Source organism: Cyprinodon tularosa, unplaced genomic scaffold (assembly GCF_016077235.1).
Source record: "Cyprinodon tularosa strain WSP-4 unplaced genomic scaffold, ASM1607723v1 ctg203, whole genome shotgun sequence".
Taxonomy (NCBI): Eukaryota; Metazoa; Chordata; class Actinopteri; order Cyprinodontiformes; family Cyprinodontidae; genus Cyprinodon; species Cyprinodon tularosa.
In genome coordinates this window covers 444,583-465,819 of record NW_024038748.1, presented here as the reverse complement: position 1 = coordinate 465,819, position 21,237 = coordinate 444,583, and the positions used below count along the sequence as shown (strand labels likewise).

General features: G+C 44.3%; 1 protein-coding gene across 4 annotated transcripts; it reads right to left on the bottom strand.

Annotated features, from left to right (window-relative positions):
* Nucleotides 1-3: 3 nt before the first annotated feature.
* On the bottom strand, nucleotides 4-21,060 carry cep295 (centrosomal protein 295). 4 transcript variants are annotated; one of them, XM_038284851.1, is made up of 29 exons: nucleotides 20,698-21,060; nucleotides 19,603-19,803; nucleotides 19,392-19,516; nucleotides 19,217-19,310; nucleotides 18,259-18,372; nucleotides 18,040-18,180; nucleotides 16,968-17,151; nucleotides 16,710-16,889; nucleotides 16,386-16,619; nucleotides 16,115-16,212; nucleotides 13,783-13,974; nucleotides 13,624-13,700; nucleotides 12,952-13,552; nucleotides 12,689-12,860; nucleotides 10,681-10,848; nucleotides 10,395-10,589; nucleotides 10,225-10,322; nucleotides 9,584-9,680; nucleotides 5,716-5,919; nucleotides 5,470-5,624; nucleotides 4,872-5,298; nucleotides 4,520-4,684; nucleotides 3,958-4,394; nucleotides 2,908-3,063; nucleotides 2,786-2,834; nucleotides 2,407-2,670; nucleotides 369-465; nucleotides 194-293; nucleotides 4-121 (listed from the first exon to the last, which is right to left on the bottom strand). In XM_038284851.1, the coding sequence occupies exons 1-29, from the start codon at nucleotides 20,794-20,796 to the stop codon at nucleotides 77-79; spliced, it is 5,169 nt and encodes a 1,722-aa protein (XP_038140779.1). In that variant the 5' UTR covers nucleotides 20,797-21,060; the 3' UTR covers nucleotides 4-76. The 4 variants fall into 4 exon arrangements, with proteins under 4 accessions (XP_038140779.1, XP_038140780.1, XP_038140781.1 ...); XM_038284852.1 differs by having other exon boundaries at nucleotides 4,520-4,681; XM_038284853.1 differs by having other exon boundaries at nucleotides 5,716-5,916.
* Between the last annotated feature and the right edge of the window lie 177 nt (nucleotides 21,061-21,237).

Here is a 21,237-nt window from a genome sequence, read left to right as displayed (position 1 = left end):
ATCTTAAAACGTTTCAGGTTTTATTAAATAAAAAAAATCATGAAATAAATAGAACATTTAAAGTGAGCTGGATCCTTCATAACCGTCGAGTCTGCTTCGCACGAAGCTTCTGTAACGTCCTCTGTGGAAAGATAAGAGAAAATCAGTTCAGCTGCAGACCATCAGAGCTCATCTCTAACACTTCGGCTCTGACCCTGTGGAACTCCTTGGCCTTCAGTCGGTTCTTGGCACTGTCCTCCTGTCGGCTGCGGACGGCCCTCTGCTGCTTCACCTCCTCCAGCTGCTCATAGAGCCTGCAGAGAGAAGAGTCTGCTCACACACTGAAACTCAGAAAAGACAGGAAGTCGTCAGGATCATCCATGCGGTACCTCCGAGTCCTTTTCTGCATCTCAGAAAGGTTCCGTTTCCTTTGCTCTGGAGAGCTGATCTTAACCTCTACTGGGACCTTGGAACTGGAACGACTCTCTAAAAAAAAAGAACCAAGAGAAAAACTTAACCGGATTTCTAGATTGAAATTCAACCATTTTATGACCTTCAGTATGTGTTTTAAACATAACTGAGACACTGCCTTGTTTGAAGTCTAACTTGCATGGTCTACAGTAGGGATAAGAGTAGTATTTATTTATTTTATATGTAAATGTTTTCATCTTAAGGGCGGATTATACTTCTGCAACCGCACACATCAAATGTCGCCTTGGTCTGGTCGCGAACCAGTTTTGCTGGTATGCTTCTGCACCGTCCGTCTGGAATTTCTAGGGACGCACAGCAGTTTCCCGCCAAAGCGCAAGGGGGAGCCTATTGGAGGCATGATCACGAGAACTTTGTTTTAGCAGAGACCTTGGCATCTTCATATAATTTGTATGAGGCATCGTACAAGTGGTTGTACTTCCGAACCTCCTGGATTAACTTTTCGTTATAGTTTACCATTGTATTTGTTCCTCGGTTTTTAAAAATGGCACGCCCCGGCACCAAATCGAGAAGATTGACCAGACAGACAGCCGGAAAGACATACCAAGGCCCAATGACCTCTGCTTTTTGTCCGAGCACTTACGCTTGAGGTCCGCACGGGTTTGCAACCGTCCGACGCGTAGTCAAGATTTGACACGCACAGATTTGACGATTGCAGAGGCTATGGGTCAGACAATAAATTGGCCTTTAACTCAACCAATGCTGATTTAAAATTCAATCATTAAACAGACTCTCTAAAAATGATTCATTGCTGAAAGAAGCAGCAGAGGAGCATCAGCCAATCAGATTGGAGCTTTTTTGGCGCTGTTGTTGAAACAACAGAAAACAATCTGAACCACACTGATGGTTAATTTGATTTGCAAACAAAACAGTTGGTGGTTTATGGAGACTCAGTGTGTCTTAACACTGCTGGGGACAATATTTACTGAGATGCATTATTCCATGCTTCACAATTGTGATGGTTAATGAGGCATTTTGAAGAGTTTCTTTACCAAACTATTGCTTCTGCGTTGAATACTGACACCTGCTGGACCTTTAAAGACACTACAGGCAGCTTCTTTGACAGACTAAACTGAATTGATTTGAATACCCAGTACACTGATATGTTATTGTAGGTTATATTGTATTATTTCATATCTATGTTTTACATTGATAATATCTTTGATATTTTTAGATGCAGCCAATAAATAATGTAAACATATATCACAACGTGAAAATCAAGGGGAAATGTGAATGAGGATGCTTGTGGACTAGGATTTTAAATCATATTTTTAAAACAATAAGTACAGTAAAAACAAGTAAAAAAAAAAAAAACTAAGAGTCAATTTGAAATTAACCTTAATTCAGATAAGTTGAGTGATAACTGAGAGGAAAAGTATGACAACGAGAAAATTAAAACAAAAATGCAAAGGCTGAAACCGTCCTGTTCCTTTTAGGCTGCTACAAAATCTTCATCATTTTAATGAAAAACCGCAAAAGATAAAATTTTTTTAGTTGATGCATCATGTTGACAGATACGTTTTTAAACACAGTTTAGTGAGTCAGTTCGCTAGAAACAACTCCTGTATCGGTCACGACTTTCTTGAAATGACAAATGCAACACTGATGCACCGACGCATCAGTGTTGCTGGACCCATCACTACTTCCCATCTACATATTAACCCTTTTTTCTGTGCTAGAACTCTGAAAAGCCTTTTCATCTATCAGAGTTCAGACATTAAATCAAAAACCAAACTGATCATGTTGATGAAAACTTCACACTGGAACAGAAAACCAAAGGTTACACAGTTCAAATCTTTCTAACATTTTTAGTAAAGAAAACTAATCCAGATTGTTCCAAATTGATTTGGAGAAACATGAAATCAGAATCCAGAGGAACGGTCCGTTTCTCTGACTGGATGAACCAGTAGCCTCAGAAGAACTGGTTTAAAATCATACCTTCTGCAGGAAGGTGAAGCTTCCGTCCAGCCCGTCTTCCCTCCACCTCGCCGTTGGTTTGCATCGTTTTGACCTCACAGCTGACTGACTGAACTCTGTCCGCTTTAACAGAGTCTTTTCCTTTGAGTTCGTATTTGCCGACAGACCGTCTGCTTTTGATCTCCTCCAACCTGCGGTTTGACCTCTGAATGAGGGCCTGACGCTTCTGCTGGAAGGCGTCCTCCTGGACGCTGCTTGGACTCCACTGAAACTCCAGGATTGTTGCTGGACATGGAGGATAAAAAACAGGTTGGAATAGATTTGATGTTTTGCTAAAAAGGAGGGAGCAGAATATTTTTTCCCCACTTTGATTCATCTGAGCTGCAGCAGCTGTTTGTACCTGGAAGCTTCTGAACATCATCCTCAGATAGCCGTGAACAATCCGCCCCCTGGTGGACAAGGTTGGCATAAACATTACAAAGTCAGGATGAATAAAAGGATCCATCAGTTCAGAGCCGTTACCTTGGTTACCAACCCTTCCTGCCCATCATCCTTCATGCTCTCTGGGACTTCCTCATCATCAGTGGCGATGAAGTCCTGATCCTGTAACGTTGTGTCTGTCAGACTCACCAGTGTGATCTGGGACTGCTCCAGGATGCCTCGCTCCCAGCCCACTTCCTGATTCACAGAAACACATTTTAGAAGAGAGTCAAGTTAAAATAAAGCACTGTTCTGATCTACTGTTGAGATTCTGGTTTAAAGTCGTAGGGAAATCATATTTAAATGTCAAATCATTCTGGCTTAAACAAATATAAATGTACTCTTTATCAGACGATATCGTCCCAAAAGTTAGAAAATTTTTATTTGAAAAAAAAAAAAACCCGTCTTAAAATCTGTGGGGTTTTTTGTTATCTTATCCAGGCCAGTTAGTTATACATCAGCTTGAAAACCTCAATTCCGCCAGTAATATGTCAACGGTCATCTGTCAATTTTTTTCAATCATAGCATCTTAATACATATGTCATAGCTAATATACCCAAGGGTTGAAATAAGAATCATTTCCTTTCCCATTGCTTTCCGTCCCAGTGTTCACAGGGAAGCCTTCTACACCAAACCAAGCTTCTGCCGCCCTGGCGTCCTCGTCCACAACATCTTCGTCCCCGCTTTCCTCCTCTAAATAAAAAATGTATGATGGAGGAGACTCATCCACGACCTCCGACACAAAACTCTCCTCCTATTGCTTGTTTCCTCTGTCCATGGCGTTCCTTGACAGTGTCGTTTCTATGTCATCAATTTAGTGCTACTTGGTCCCAATGGAATTTCCCATTGGGAACCTACTAGCACTAAGTTGCTAACTGGTTAGCAAGACGCTTCCAAGAAACGGCCACAACTAAACTTGCTTGCAAACCTTCTGCCACAACAATCCGGCCCTCTTGATAATCATCCAATCACATTCACTTTAATCACTCTTGTAAAGTCAGGCACCACTCGGCAGAATTCTGAACTGCAGCGGTTAGAACGGCTGCTTCCCTACGACTTTAAATATCTGAGCAGAAAGGAAAGGAAACCTACTGAAGTCGCCTCTGAAGCAGAGAAATGCTTGTGCTTCTCATCAGGATCAGCCTTCATCTCTGACTGATGATCAACGACTGGGACTGAATCTTTGTGCTCTTTGGACGCTCCTGCCTCTAAAGTGCTGATGTTTGACGGGACAGAGTAACCGGTCCTCGGATTGGGGGACATCGTGCGAATGGACTCCTGTGGGAGACACTCTGAGAGGACCAGCTGGGAGAAGGATTCCTGTAATTCTCTGCAGTAGTTTGGCTCCTCCGTTCTGAGCTGCTCAGGACATGGATCCCCCTGTACAGAGGAGGTGGACCCGCCGGGCCCTTCAGCAGCTGGGCTCCTGTCAGAGGTGTCCGACACGTTGTGTTGTGGTAGTTGGAAGGTCATGGAGGGGTCGGCTGTTTCGTTGTGAGTGATTTCTGGCAGCAGCGGGTGGAACGAATCTGAGTGGTGCAGAGAGAAAGAAAGAAATAGATTTAGAACAAATGTTACTGCCCCATCAAACTTTTGAAATTTTTTAATTTTGAAACTTCTGAAAAAATAAATAAATAAAAGCTTTCAATCCCACCTTCAGCCCTGTGAGAGTCCAGCTCGATAAAATCGGGTCCGTTCTGCAGCTCCTCAAGCTGATGACTGGCGTTTGGGACCGAATGACTTTGAGCTTCAGGAGGCGCCGTCTGTGACGTTTCTCTGGATTCAGAGGAAACTCCATGATCCTCTGAACTGCTTTCTGCTGCACACAGAAACGGGTTTCTGTCAAACCAGAACCAAGTTCTGCTAAAGATGCAGCATTAAAAGCAAACTGGAGGATTTAGTTTGAGCTTTTTAAAGCAATAATTGAATGAATCAATAATCTCAGTAATTTAAATTAACAGATTAAGGAAAAAAAAAAAAAAACTGTCTAAACTGGACCATAATACCTGAGCTTCCAGTGTGTGGATCAGCTGAATAGTCCAGCTCCCTGACCAGCGCTCTCATCGGGCTTTCCTGAAACTCATCCAACCACAACGGTTCCGATGACTGATGTCCAGCACAGACGTCCTGTCCGGGGCTCAGCCAATGAGAGCCGGACTGTTGAGTCAGACGACCAATCATCCGGTTCAGAGTAGAGTCCCATGCACTCGGATCGGATGGTGGCCCGGGCCGGGGCCCAATCATCGACGAGTGAGCTGACGGCTGACCCACCAGCTGCTCCAGAACAGAGTGTCTCTCCTCTGAAGCAAGACAAGACGACTGGTCGGCCATGTGGACACGTAAAGGTCGGAAGGAGTTCTGATCCGGATCCGCATTCAGGGACGAGTCATCAGGAGAGAAAGGCTGCAGGGTGGGAAGGCCCGGAGTCGTCGTCTACGAAAACACAAACCATTTCTGTGTCTGATGGAAAACTGGTCTCCACAGGAAAAAAAAAAAACAGAAGGTGTGGACACCAGACCCATTCCAGGACTAAACTGGTACCAGTTACTGATCACATGTGAGCTTGATTAGTTTGGTTGGTAAGATCAGTTTACAGGTTCTGACCTGGAAGTGGCTGGGAGCTGCTGCGGCGTCCACCGGGCCACCCTGACCACGGGCTGAGTTCTCCTCCTCCTCCTCCATCCTCATCCCTGACGACCCAACAGAGGCCTGCTGAGCAACCGAGGAGCTGGACTCCTCCAGAGCCGCACCTTCGCTGTCTGAGATCAGCAGAACAACAGAAGATCATTTCATGATCGAGATGTTCTGATCCAGAACTTGGCTGGACTGGTCGGTAATCAGGATGAGCACCTGCTGTCCCTGCAGCACCAAGGGAAATGTTCAGCTCTCTGGTGTATCTGTCGATGATGCGCTGGATGCAGCTTTCATTAAACACAGAGTCGACAGACAGACCAGGAGGGCTTGGAGCCGAGTTTTCCTTCATCTTAGGAGTCTGAGAGCACGGAGAGGAGACGTCGCCTGGAGCCGGTCCACTGATGGGCTGCGGTCTGCCTGCTGACAGAAACACAACACACAAGCTCAGATCAATAAAAAGGTCCATTTGTTTCGGGATCTTCATGATTTCTTCCTCCACAGTGGAATCATATGGATGAACTGTGGCTTTAAAATCCAATATCAATTTTTTTCCCCCAATCAAATCAGATTAAAAGATGTGAAAAATGCTGTTTGTTTCACAACAATGAAAATAAAACAAGCTGAATGTTAGAAGCTGGCGGCATCACTCAGTGAGCTAGTTTACCGGCTATGAGGAGACGTCTCAGAATAGCTGTGGAAGCCAAAGAGGTGAATTGGTGGAGAATATTTTTTTAATTTTCCAAAATTTTAATCTTTGTTAAAGTGGAGCGCCAGTTTTTTGGTCCCTTGATTTAGGTTATTACATCATGTTCTACTCACCCATATGAGTTTTGTGTCATTTGGAGCCGTTCTGAAGATATTCCGTTAGGTTATATCCAGGTAACGTCTTTCTATGGGCAACGACTTGAAGGCACAAACTAAACTGTTAATAATTTATTCTTTATGGTACGCCAGCATTCATAAAATGTACGCGAATCACTGTCCCCCAGACATCCGCGGTTAAATTTTTTATATTTATATATTTTTTTAAAACAAAGCGGAGTGTGTATGATGTCATCCGCGTGCCAGACTGGAGTTTTGACAGGCAGCCCGGGCCACAGGCGGCTACACTCTGCTCCTATTCATTCAGCTAGCTAATCTGAATCGTTCAATTCCATTTGGAGAGCGAGATCATCTGTGGTAGCAGCACTAGACATCTTCCAGGCATGTGAGGAAAACTAGCAGCAGTTCAGCGGACAGGAACAATGAACGGTAGCTGGCGCACGCGGATGGCGTCATACACGCGCCACTTTGTTTTAAAAAAATATAAATATAAAAAATGTATATGGAGCTCAGTTCAGGCTGAAATAAAAGGATTAAAGCTGATTAAGGAGCAGTTTCAGTCAGACTCCATGTACCTACTCTCTGACCATTAGGCTCCGCCTCCCTGGAAGTAATGACGTCACTGAGCTCAGTTCAAGTGTAGAAACCCTCATTAAATGTGTTGTTTAACAAACACGCTTCAGGTTTGGATCTTTCACATCATCGCTCAGAACAGAGAAACACAGAGACACACAAACACAACTACACAGACACTGAGCAACACACCGACCAACCAACACTGATACACACAACCACAATTAAAACATATAAACCATCACAGACAGTCAGCTAGCTAATCTGAATCGTTCATTTCCATTTTGAGAGCGAGATCATCTGTGGTAGCAGCACTAGACATCTTCCAGGCATGCGAGTAAAACTAGCAGCAGTTCAGCGGACAGGATGAATGAACGGTAGCCGGCGCGCGCAGATGGCGCCATAGACACTCCGCTTTGTTTTAAAAAAATATAAATATAAAAAATGTATATGGAGCTCAGTTCAGGCTGAAATAAGAGGATGAAAACTGATTAAGGAGCAGTTTCAGTCAGACTCCATGTACCTACTCTCTGACCATTAGGCTCCGCCTCCCTGGAAGTAATGAAGTCACTGAGCTCAGTTCAAGTGTAGAAACCCTCATTAAATGTGTTGTTAAACAAACACGCTTCAGGTTTGGATCTTTCACATCATCGCTCAGTACAGAGAAACACAGAGACACAAACATCACAACACAAACACACCGCAACACAGACACCAACAAACACACTGACCGACCAACACCGATACACACGACCACAATTAAAACATACTAACCATCACAGTCGGCTAGCTAATCTGAATCATTCATTTCCATTTTGAGAGCGAGATCTGTGGTAGTAGCACTAGACATCTTCCAGGCATGCGAGTAAAACTAGCAGCAGTTCAGCGGACAGGATGAATGAACGGTAGCCGGCGCGCACTGATGACGTCATACAAACTCCGCTTTGTTTTAAAAAATAAAATTTCTAAAAAAATATAACCGCAGATGTCTGGGGGACAGTGATTCGCGTACATTTTATGAATGCTGGCGTACCATAAAGAATAAATTATGAACAGTTTAGTTTGTGCCTTCAAGTCGTTGCCCATAGGAAGACGTTACCTGGATATAACCTAACGGAATATCTTCAGATCAGCTCCAAATGAGACAAAACTCATATGGGTGAGTAGAACATGATGTAAAAACGTAAAATCATGGGCCCAATGTAAAAAAAAGAAAGGCGTTCCCCTTTAACAAAGATTAAATGAAGGAACTTCAGGATTAACCAGCTCTGATTCACTGTGAATCTTCTCTAATCCACAATAGCTGAAAACAAACCTAAAACTGTTCTGTAATGTGAATAAAACTCCTTCAACGTCCTTTAGACTAATCATCAGAACAAGGACCATAAACCTCTAAGCATTTAGAATAATTGTGCACCACCTTGCTTTGATCAGTGGGTTTATCTCAGAGTCAAAGCAAAGCGACCTGCTGAGTCATAAACAGGAGAATCAAAGCGCTGCTGAAAATCCCTGGACCAAGTTTAAAAGTCAGAAAACTCCCAAAGGCAGAGCTGCAATCTGCTTTAGTGAAGAATGTAAAATGTAAATGTATCCCATATTTATCAAACCTTAAATAAAAGCAGGCACTAAAAACAGTGAAATAAATGTCCTCAAAGAGAGAATTAAACTTTATGATCTACTAAACGTACAGATCTGTACATTTCTAAGATATCCGGGCTGAACTCTTACAACGGTGAATACGTCCTTCTTAAAAGTTAATGAGCGTAGAGCCTCTTCTTGCTCACGTTTCAATGAAAACCCCAATTCTAATCCTTCCAAGACTGATTCCAAAGCTTAGTCAAACGAGAACTCTTTAATAGTTGCCATCTTCCTTGTTGCGCTTTCGCCAGCGTCGTGTAGCTTTGTCATCCTACCCTCAAAACTCCGCCCACTTTGCACCAGAAATTCAAAACACATCTCCGCCGTGTGATCGGCCCGCCAGTTGTAGGGCCTGGAGTATTGATCGAGTCTAGACCACTCGCAGGAAAAACTGATTATGGCTGCTGGTGGGTGGAGCTAGTTTACTACGCTACTGGTTTTATATAAAAAGCCAGAATGTTTTTATGGACGAGGAAAAGTGAGAATGCTCTGACCATTATTCCTCCACCATTACATTTTCCTATTGAGCTGTGGCAAAACACTTGATAAAAACTACATTTTTAATAAAAACTTTAAAACCAGCTTTATATTCACTTTCAGTCAGTCTGAACACAGAATATAATCCTGATCAACAAACTGAAGATGAGGTTTTAAGGTTTACTTTCCAAAAAACATGGAAGAGAGAGGAGTTTAACTCTCTGGACATCGACCATCCAGACCAGGTATGTCCAAAGTCGGTCCTGGAGGGCCTCTGTCCTGCAGGTTTTAGAGGCTTCTTCTGCTTTAGCACAGCTCATTATGATGATTGCAGTTCAGCAAAAGCCTGTTAATAGTATAAATCAGCTGTGCTGGAGCAAGGAAACCTGCAGGATAGCGGCCCTCGAGGACCGGCTTTGGGGGATAACTGATCCAGAGCATCTGACTTCAAAAAGGACAAACATCCAAGCTGATGTGTTGGACATCTTTAAAACTTAAAACGTATTCAGTGTGAGCACTCCAAGCTTTATAGGTCAAGGGTTCAAGTGTTAGAGCAGGTCCTGCTGCCACTCACCAGCCTTCACATTCGGCTCAGGGTCGGTGGAGACGTAGCTGCCGCTGGAGATCGTGGTGGAGGAGAGGCAGGCAGATCCAGCCGGCCTACCAGCAGACTGAAATAAAAAGATTAAAACTGATTAAGGAGCAGTTTCAGTAAGACTCCATGTACCTACTCTCTAACCATTAGGCTCCGCCTCCCTGGAAGTAATGACGTCACTGAGCTCAGTTCAAGTGTAGAAACCCTCATTAAATGTGTTGTTTAACAAACACGCTTCAGGTTTGGATCTTTCACATCATCGCTCAGTACAGAGAAACACAGAGACACACAAACACCACAACACAAACACACCACAACACAAACACACCGCAACACACCGACCGACCAACACTGAGACACACACCCACAATAAAAACATACTAACCATCACAGACAGACAGACAAAGACAGAAGCTTCTCAAGCGTAATCAAAAGCAGAGGCATGTTCTGCCTGAGCTCTCAGATTTGGCTAATTTTCATCATCGACCCACAGCAGGTGGACCTCAGAGGGGTTGGACCGTCATCAGACTCGCTGATGTCGGTCCAAAGTCCTGCTTCCATGTGGACACAGGAAAGTCAGGCTGGGACCCTTCGAAGAGCAGCTGGACTGATTCTGTTACCTCTGAGGAGGATCTGCTGCTCAGAACCTCCAGACCGGAAAAATCGGCTCCTCGCCCAGAATCAGAACCAAATGGCGAGGTCGCCTTCATGACCGAATCTAGAAAGACAGGAATGGATCAGTATCCTTTAAGCTCTTCTTCAGCAAGACGGCTTCCTGTGGTTCTGGTACCGAAGCATTCTGGAGACGTTCCCGGCCCGGACAGCAGGCGCTCACCCCAGGGAAGATGGCTGGAGCCGACCCGTTTCTCAGCCGAACCGGGTCCAGAGCTGGAGAAACTCGGTGACTGCAGAGTTCTGTTAGAAGCTGCCTCTGATCCAGAACCATTAAAGTCCGCTGGGTGTGAAGGACTGTCGTCTTCTGGGTCTTGAACAATGGAAAACAGAAGACGTGATGCACCTTTTCATGGGTTAAATACAAGCAGGAACAAGCTGGTAGCTCTGGAAGCTGAACGGACCTGGAACCCGACTCGTGTTGACTGGGGTCTCCACCTCTTGGATGGCGCTGAGTTCATGTTGGCTGGGCAGCACCTTTGAACCCAGCCTGACCCGAGTCACAGGAGGCCTCTCGGTCCGCGGAGGATGGATGAACCCAGAAGGTTCTGCTGGAAGGACGCCTAAAACCACTTTGAAGGGAAAATGAAACCAAATTATTTAGATGCATGATTTAATCATCATTTACTCTGCTTCACTTTTTCTATGCAGCAGAACCAATATGATCAGCAGTTGATGCTAAAGTCGTCCTGCTTAAGTTCCTTCTAAAACATTACCCTGATTTCAGGTCAGTTTTATGTCATTGGTTGATAATAAACAGGTCAGTTGTTCCCAGATCCACTGATGTCGACCTTGGTTCCTTTCCAGCTCTATAACTGTGGTATCAGGCCATTATCAGTATCAGCAGCACTCAAAGCTGCAGCGTCAGTAAACCCATCAGGATTCCTCTACTTATAAACATTTTGCTGCAAGGTCCATCAACTACCTCACTGAACACCCTTAACACGTGCCGCTGCACGGCTTTCAGTCAGAGGTGGCAGTCTGCAGTACCGGGGCCCTCCAGGGCACCGTTCTGTCTCCTTGCCTCTTCACCGTTTACACCTGGGACTTCACCTACAGCACAGACAGCTGCCATCTTCAGAAGCTGTCGGCCATTGTAGGCTGTGTTTCTGAGGAGAACGCGCTGGAGTACTGGTCGGTCATCATAAACTTTGTGGTCTGGTGTGAGAAGAACCACCCGTGTCTTAACATCAGTAAGACCAAGGAGATGGTGATCGACTTCAGGAGAAGACCCCCACCTCACCCCCCCTGTGAACATCCAGGGGCAGGACAGAGAGACTGTGGAGAGTTCCAAATACCTGGGTGTTCATATCAGTAATAAACTGGACTGGACTTATGACACATACGCCCTGTATAAGAAGGGCCAGAGGCTGCTCCACCTCCTGAGGAGGCTGAGGTCCTTTGGAGTGAGCAGGACCCTGCTGGCATCAGCCCTCCTCTACGCTGTTGTCTGCTGGGCCCCTGGCAGCGCAGAGCGGGCCAGAAATACATTAAACAAACTGGCAAGAAAGGTTGTTTCTGTCCTAGGCTGTATGCTTGACTCAGTGGAGGAAGTGGCTGAGAGGAGGGAGCTGTCCAAGCTTCCATCCATCATGGAAAAACACCGTCCACCCTCTGCACCAGACTGTAGAGGAGCTGAGCAGCTCCTTTAGTAAAGGACTTTTACACCCTGTTTGTAAAAAGCAGCGCTACCGCAGGTTATTCATCCCTGCAGCAACCAGACTCTGGCAATAAATACAATGGCATTCAATTGTAGAACATAAAATGTGCAATATTAGATACCCTGTGCAATAAACCTGTATAATAATTCTGCTAAAAATAGGACAATCAACATTGGCTCTAAAACTGGGAATTTCATTTGACGGAATCAAAGAATTCACTCAGTGTTTCTAGGAGTTTCAAGCATTCAGAGATGATATTTTAAAACGATCCAAGACCAGAAGAACCAATAAAAATAAACATAAAGACTCTGAATCCTTCTACCTCAGAGAAAACCATCTAAATATAGCTTTTCTATTTATAATTCATCTCCAGTCTGTTAGCCAACTACAACTCTTTCCTTCATATCAGCAAAGAGCTCCTAAAATCTCGGAGGATAGACGTCTATAAATACAGAGATACTCATGGTAAAGGAACAAGAATGCTTGATAATTATAATAGAAAATATAATTTAAAAAATAACGAGTGAATTCTAACAGATGAATGAGTAACTGCTGCTCTTCAAGAAAAGCAAAAAAAAAAAAACACAAAAAAACAACAAATAACATGAAAGGTTAAAGAAGCAGTGATTGATTATAATTAGATCTAATGTCTGACTCGTCTCCAGTTGAAGGATTATTCAGTATTACATCCCAAGGTTATTCAATCATTTTAACTGCTGCCTAAAGCTGGTGAAATGACCTCAGCAGCTACCTCTGACTCCAGACTCAGACTGGGCATGTCGTCCATCTTCAGGCTCCTCCAAGTGCGATAAAGTTCCTCCATTGGACTCCTCCATGGCTCTCAGCAGGGAGGCCAGCAGCTCCAGTCTTCTCTGCCTGAGGTTCTCAGGCTCCAAACCTTCACTGGCAGCAGCAGAAACACTCTGTGGGTGAGAAGAAAACACCTAGACGGTTAAGGACATCATCCCATCTGAAACATCTAATCCCAGATGGAAGCTGAGGTGACTGATTTACTTCATCCTCATCAATCAGATTCTGTAGCGTCTCCTTCTGCGTCCTCATATGCCCCAGCTCCACCTCTGCTCTCCGCATCTCCTCCTCATGGAGCTTCTCCTCCAGCTCCCGTCTCCTCCAGTCCAGGTCTTCCTCACTGGAGCTCAGAACCTGCCGTCTGGGTTCCAGAGATAAACCATCTGTGATTCTGGAACCTGTGGTTTGGGTCAGACCAGAGGTTGATCTGTGTGCGCTGAGCTCTGTGGGGTCAGAGGAGGGTCTCAGTCTCTCCGGCAGGTGCTTCGTGACTCTCTCCAGGATGCTGTGGGTGAGCTGAGCTGTAACATCTGCTCCCTCTGTACTGGGTGGGGTAGTAGTGGAGCCAACAGAGCCTCTGGAAGCAGGAGGTGGAGCAGACAAGTCCACAGAGGTTTTTGGATCCTCTGACGGGGGCGTAAAAGGGACATGAAGAGCTGAAAAATGTTCCGGCTCTTGGTGAACAAGGCCTGCAGGGTGAACAGGAGGCCGCAGCAAGGCGGCGGTCATGTTGTGGCGGATCCGCAGAGCTCGCTGGTATTCCTCCAAGCGCTGCCGAGCTACTTCCACTGATCTCTGGTGAATCCTGAAACATTTCATACATTCAGTTTCTTTCTAGTTCAACTTGAAACCAAGGGAGGGAAAAAAAAGCAGTACCTGTTCTGGTCCAACAGGCGGCGCTGATATTCTCGGACCCTCCTGGTGGACTCATCTTCAGCTGCAGGGAATCCTGCCTGCAGAACAACAAACCCGTAGCTTTATTCTAACAGACCCCAGGAGGAGCAGCATGTGTCTGCTGCGTGTATCTGGACCTACTTCACGGGTGGGGTTCTGGTCCGGGTCTGGACCCTGTGGTCGTAGGTGGAGAGCCTCCTGGGTGGCCGCAGCCTTCAGCTGCTCCCTCTCCTGCTGGGCCTCCTGCAGCATCTGCTCCAGCTTGGATTTTTGCTCTTCCAGCTCCTGAAGCAGAACAAGCTGCTGCTGTTTCTCGCTCTCCAGCTCAGCTTCCTGTCAAACCAAAAAACGGTTCAAACTTGATGAAAATATGAACGAGCCTTCCATCTAAACTGGATCCACAGGGCATTTTTATCCTGTATAATCCCTTTATCAGGGTTTATACAGGAATGAGGAACTCTAATTTAATGCTTTTTTTTTTATTTTAATGCCATCAACACATACCCATGGCTCTCATATATATATATAAAACAACTAATTCCTTCATCATTTTTCCTGGCTGCAGCCATGTCCCGCATTCATTTTCCATCTACTTTTGTTAAAATTTGCATTTTCCCCATCCTCTATCTTTTTCTCCACTTCAAGGTTCTTTTACACTGACACACTGGATCTGACCCTGTAAGGACTGGGATTAATAGCAAATTAAAATGTTTGGATTAACTGCTGATGAAGATTCTCACCTACCCGCTCCAGCCGGTGAACAATACCTCCTTAACGACTAGGGCTGGGTATTGTTCAAAAATTTTCGGTTCCGGTACCAATACCGATACCTTCACTTCGATACCGGTTCCTGAATGCTACTTTTTTCGATACCAGTTTTAGAATATCAATTCGAAGAAAAAGAAAATTACACAACATAAAAAAGTACAAATCTTGAGGTTTATTTTAAGCTCTGATTTTTCCATTTACATTTTTCCTCTTACATAAAAAAAAAAATTCAGTGTCTAATATTCACTGTTACATTGTGAGGACCTTTTTACTTAGCAGTTTTCCTTTAGAAAAATTACCATATCTGACAAACAAGCCCGTTAAATGGGATCCTACTGACAGCGCACCGCTGGTATGTGGGGGTCTGAGCGGCTCCGACAGAAATATCGGAAGGCAGGATGAACTGACTGCACTGATTAAGTTTTCAGGTGGATTTTACCACTTAAAAACATACCAGTAATAAAACTACTTTGTTCCCATTGATCACAGCAAATATAGCTGCAAGGCAAATAAAGGATAGAGTAGCTCCGCCCAACGCGCGTCAGAGCCACTTTTCGACCGCGCAGCCAGAGCAGCAAAGCTTCTTCAGCCGCGCGTCAGAAGCTGGTACAAGCAGCAAAAAAGGAAGCAGCAGACATGATTTTGCTGCCTCTGCTGCGTCCAGTTTGAAAGCAGCATGATTCACTCCGCTCTGGCTTTGCTCTGCCCACGGGCTGCTGAGAGGAGGATGGTCGCGCTGGCTGCGGTCCGCTCTTCTTGCAGTCAAACACCGAGCAACTTTCTGCTCTTAAATTGTTTCCGTGCACGATGTATTGCATTGCGCACTATTGGCATCAGTGTCAATAAAGTGAAGCCACACTTTTGACCTGGGGGGCATTTTAAAGGGGTTCCATGACGCTCGCAACCAGTTCACAACAGATACACATGAACCCTGGCTGTAGGCGGGACCACCTGTGTATTTTTCCTGGATGACGCAATCACGTTAAGTGTTACAGCCAATCACCGAAATTTGGTACCGAAAGACGAGGCATGTTTCGATACTCTGTAGAACCGAAGCATTTCGGTCGGTACCATAAAAGAACCGAAGTTCGGTTCCCAGCCCTATTAACGACCGACTCTTAACAATCATAGACAGGTTTCAGGTATTACAGGCTAACGATGGAACTAAACGACCAATTCATCGGTTACCATTTGCATGTTTCCAAGCGACACAAGGCTTTGTCTATATAAGACTCAAACTCACTGCGGATCCAGACATTTGAATTGAGAAAGCTTCCTGAAAAGGTGGTGAAACGTCTTCAAATCTTGGAAACCAAGTCCAGTGGATATTTTTTTAATTTTTACGGAAAGTTTGGATTAACTGATCATCGTCGGGAAAGATGGCTGCTCTCAGTATACAGGAGTTTGAAAAACCTCAGAGATGACCTTAAAGAAACAGGATCGATCTGGAAGGATTGGAGGATCGATCTGTCTGCATATCAACACTAACACCAACTCTAAAGCACGGTGGAGGCACTGCTGATTGGGGGATTGTTTAGCTGCCACAGGTACGGTCACAGAGTGGACCCTGAATCAGACCTCAACTGCTCTACATTCGGTTTGACACGAAGCCAAAGAATGAAGTTCATCATCATTGAGCAAACAGCCTCTGTCCTCTTCTGCCTCACAGCATATATTCTTCTAACATTTCTCTCTGCAGCCTCACCCTCTTCTTCCGTTCTTCCTCAGCTTGCTTGAGTTGGATGAGAAAAACATCTGGAGGGGAATTTCCTGCTGAAGGTGGAGGTTCTGCTCGTTCCACAGCTGGATCAGCCATACACACACAAAAAAAAAAGCATCAACAGTGAATAAAGACAATATTCGTTCTAGAAGAGCTGATGTGAGAAAGATCTGATCTCTGGGAGGATGTAAACACCACCACCGGCACAATAAACCTTTTAAACATGAAAAAACAATCAGATTATCAACTTTCCTACCCGGAGTATGGATGGTGGGCTCACAGAGCTGGACAGGGGTCCGTCTGTCCGGCTCATTGGACAGAGATCCAGATTCGATGGTGGTGTCCTTCTCTGGGATCAGGTCTGTGAAGCAGCTGGGTGAATCTTCTGCAGAACTGTGACTGTTGCTGTTGATCCAGTCGTTCCTTTGGCTCCGGATCCGATCCAGGAGTTTCCTCAGCGCCCGTCTGGGAGGAGGTTTTTCAGCTTCCACTGCAGGGACAGACGGCAGGCTTCAGCTCAGAGTTCTGCTTTTTATTCACTAAAAACCTCTGAAATGTCTAATCTAGTGCTTCCGTTCACCTTCAGCTGACGTCTCCTGCTCACTGCTTCTGACTCCACCCTCAGAGTCATTCTGAATGTTTTCTGCTTGAGGTTCCACATTCTCATCCAAAGTGACATCCAGGTCCTGGTCCTGGCTGCTGGGGGATGACGCTGGAAGAGGTTCAGGTAACAACTGGACCACCAGGTCCCCTTTAACCCCTGAAAAAAAAGAGACGACTGAGATGCAAACAGGCGTTCGATAATTAGAGCTCACCGCCGAACAGTAACCAGCCTTACGTCTCTCTCCGGTGTACATGTCCTCAAAGGCAAACTCCATCTCCCTCTGGAAGTCCTCCCTGATCTCCCGCCTCTGGTTGAGAGGCTGAAAGATCTGCGGTGGCATCTGAGCCGCCTGCTGCCTCCTCCTCAGCAGGTCTGTCTGCTGCATGTGCTCCAGCTCAACCAGCAAACGCTCCCGGTCCTGAACCAAACCATCGGCGACACATGAGGAACTGAAGGCTGGAGCTACAGAACATCTTGTTTGTTATAAGCTGCATCTGATCAACAGTTAGACACGCGAACATCTCTGGATAAGAGAACAGGATGTGGGGAGATTAAACCTTGTCCAGCTTAGAACTAACTGAAACATCTGTAGGAACAACGTCAGAGCAAGAAGAAGAATCTTTAACTCCCAGGCAAAGTCCTTCAATTGAATTTGATGCAATAAAAGCTTTGAATCTGCAGAGATGTAAGAGGGAGAAAACTCAAACTCTGTAACCTGTCCTCAGTTTCTAAGGCCTCAGATAAGCTAATGACTCTTTAACCTCACATCTACCTTATTTAGGCAACATTATTTAAAGATTTACCAATCATTTGTGGGGGGTTTTAATTATTATGAAACATACAATGCAAGCAAATATTACTACAGTTTACTAATCAGGCTGCTGGAATAAAACGGAGCTATTGCCTAGTCATCATAACTAACCAAAGAGCAGAAGATCAAAGAAAAAACATTTTTTTGCATCTACTGGGGGATTTCTCTTCACTTTAGAGGCTGTGCAAATATAAAATACAAGGAATTAAAGATCAAATTTTCCTTAAAATATCCACAGCTTCAGACACTTTGACTAAAAACAATGTTTTATCCACCAAGAAAGTTCTGATCAAAGGTGGGGAAAAATGGTTTCTTTGAAGTAAGAACATATTTACTCAGAAAGAAAAAGGAGAATACTGAAGAATCTTAAACCTGATACCTTTCTGCTTAGTTCTGATTAAAACACAAATGTTTGTTTTTACTGCTGCTGTAGAGTTCAGTCTGCCTGGTTTCTGATGCCTCTGTCAGCAGCTCTGTTGGTCAGGTGAAGCGTACCTGAGCCAGCTTCTCCCTCCTCAGAGCCTCCATTCCCCTCAGACGAGCCTTTTCCAGCTGCTCCTCTCTCCTCCTCTTATCCTCCCTCTGCAGGTCCTGAAGTCTCCTGGCTTCCAGCTCAGCTTCCTGTCTGGCATCAGGCTGCAGACAGAACCAGGTATGAATGATGTGCGACAGCAGAAGCTGAAGCCTTCCTTTAGACGGGGTCAGGGAGCGTACCTGCACCGCCTCTGGCTCCTTCTCCACGGCGGTCTCAGGCATGTGGTAACGTGTGGCAGCAAAGACATTCAGATCTGATCTCTTTACAAGCTGTGGCTTCTTAGCATCGATCTGCTGCTCCAACAAAGAAACGGATAAACATGGACTGATGTCAGACCTGCTCGCATTTAAACAGAGATGTCAAGTAACAAAGTACAAATGCTTTGTTACTGTACTTAAGTACACTTTTTAGGTATCTATACTTTACTCCATTACTTATTTTTCTTCCTACTTCTGACTTCTACTCATTACATTTTCACACAAGCATCTGTACTTTCTATTCCTTACATTTGTAAAACAAACATTACTTGTTACTCCTGGCTTCGGTTTAATGTTTATAAATATTTATTTCACGTCATGTGCGCCATCCAATGCAGATAATTGGCACCATCCACATCTAGTGAAAACTAGAGTAATTGGATGAGTCATATAAATCAAACACTCATTGGTTAGCTAAAGGAAATCATCAGAAGCAAGCAGGTGTTCTTCAAACTGCAAACGTGAATGGTCTATGTCATGCTACAATGTAGGATTCAGAAAAAGATGTTGGAATGTCAGAAAGGTCGGACACAGGCAAGAGCGTATCAGCAGACGGAGACCAACAAGACCTCCCTCATCCTTGGCCCTATCTCAAAGAAGTTTTCAAAATAGTCAAAAAATTTAGCTTTCAGTTCATATAGTGGCATATGTTTTTTAAAGGTTACTTTATACTTTTATACTTTAAGTAGTTTTTGGAGCAAATACTTTTTCACTTTTACTTGAGTAAAGAGGTCAAGTTGATACTTCAACTTTTACCAGAGTGTTTTTAAACTGCAGTATCTATACTTCTACTTAAGAAACAAATGTGTGTACTTTTGACACCATTGCATTTAAAGCAGAAAAATAATCTGAAAGTGGTTCAAATATTCAGACGTAGCACCTGGATGGGATTAGGAGGCGGCGGTGGGAGGCTGGCCACTTTAGCCGAGCGCTCCTTTTCTATCTGCAGCGCGTTCCTCCTGGCATTGATGGATCTAACAATAAAGGAGAGCCGTTAAAACAGAGTTACTTCTAAACTCCATACCTATAAAAAAAAAAAATCATATATTCCTTACTGTTGTTGTCTCTGCTGCTCTTTAATCTTATGGAATTTGAGCTCCTTCAGAGCTTCCCGGTACCGCTCCTCTGCTTTGGCATGGTTCTCCTCCGCCTGCCGAGCAACAGCCGCAGGATCAGGCTCCTGAAGCAATGATAGAAAATGACGTTCATTTAAAAAACATTGCTACGTTTCACCCTGCAGAGCCTCATCTAACGGCCATCGCTCACATTTTCTCTGGCACTCCTGTGGCTCTGACCCAGAAGCTTGAGGCTCTCTTCATACAAGCTCTGCAGCGTTTGGAGCTTCTCCCTCTGCCTTCTCTCCCAGTCCTCCCTCAGCTGCTCCTCCAGTTGCCGTAGCTCATGCTGCCGCCTTTGCTCCACCTCCCGGCGGATCTGCAGCGCGATTTGCCTCTGCTGCTCCCGCACCTGCGTGGAAACACAAAAATCTCAGCTCTGTAACAAGTTCTGAATGAAGCAAACCAACTTAAGCAAACTGAGGAAGTTTGAGAGCCCAATAAATCATAAAACACTAATACAGGATTAATCCTAAACCTTTAAAGGTTATCATTTATATTTTAATTGAAATTTGAGAGTTTTTATTTCCTCAAACTCATAAATTAGACCGCCTTATTCACTGCCACTTATTTTCAACAACTGTGAGGGAAATGGCTGTTCCAAACTGGAACCAATAGGTTCTATAAATCTTTATACAACATATTTATGTTTTCTCCTTCTTAAGGAAGTCCCAAGGCTGCAGGAATAAAGGTAGAAGCTCCTGCTTTTGTCTTGGAGAGAGAATATCTTCATCTACTTCACTTTATGAAAAGGTGACTGGGATCTCCTGAGCTATACCTTCAACAAAAATACAAACTAATCCTCGCTTAATGAATTTATACAAACACTATGACTTCCTTTTGTGTACCCAATAGAAAGTATGCTCATCCCTGTGTGATCCAGAGCCTGCTGTTCTTATTGGGTTTGTTTGCCTTATTATTTAAATGGGGCTGTTCCTTCCTACTGTCACCTTATTCTTGTTCAGGATTAGGGAAGGTGATAACTTTATGCATTGAGTGGATTTGTTTAATCAGCCAATTGCTTCCAGCTGTGCTCATCGTAATACTTAGTTTGTCTGAGATAACTGTGTTACAACTAAAATGTTAGTTGACTGTAACCAAATTAGACCAATCAGAGAAAGGGAACATTTCCACTCATAGATTCTACTTTTTTTTTTTTTTTTCTATAAAATCCAAATGATTGCCTTCCTTTAAGAGGCAATAGATCAGAAGAGCGTTAATGAACTTCTCAGAACCAGTCCATTACCTGTTGTATTCGGAGTTTTCTCCTCCTTTCAAGTTCCTCTCGGATTATACGAGCCTCTTCGTTTGGACTCAGTCTCAATCTCGACACTTTCCGCTTCATTTCCCCCAGATGTGCTAACGGACATTTTTTTCCAAAACCGACACTGACGGTTAACAGGGCTAATTCGTTTTAGGAGATAAGACTGTCTTTGTTTTGGGCCGACTCAACCATTCCGACCCGCTCGGTCCGTTAAAATATGAAATAAAAGCTTAGTCATACTAAAAAAGAACAGAAAGAAACAGCAGAATGCGCCATTGTTGGGAATATCATCGATAAAACGCCTTCTCGTGAAACAAACACGACCGTTTTTTGTTTCTACGTCATATCCGGGTGGTTTAAATTGACCGCCGTACCACCGCCATTTGGTTCCTACTTGCTAAAACTTTCAAATGTAGATGGATATTGTTATTTTTATTTTCATTAAAATAATAACAGCCTGATATGACATATATATTTTGAAACACAAATAAAGTTGGCCTCCAGTATCGAAAGCGGGCTTTT

Coding starts and splice junctions, on each gene's coding strand:
- cep295 (XM_038284851.1), bottom strand. CDS start 20,796: ATGAAGCGGAAAGTGTCGAGATTGAGACTGAGTCCAAACGAAGAGGCT. Junction 16,620..16,709: donor GCAGGAGACGTCAGCTGAAG/GTGAACGGAAGC, acceptor CTGTCCCTGCAG/TGGAAGCTGAAAAACCTCCT. Junction 2,835..2,907: donor AGGAAGGGTTGGTAACCAAG/GTAACGGCTCTG, acceptor CTTGTCCACCAG/GGGGCGGATTGTTCACGGCT.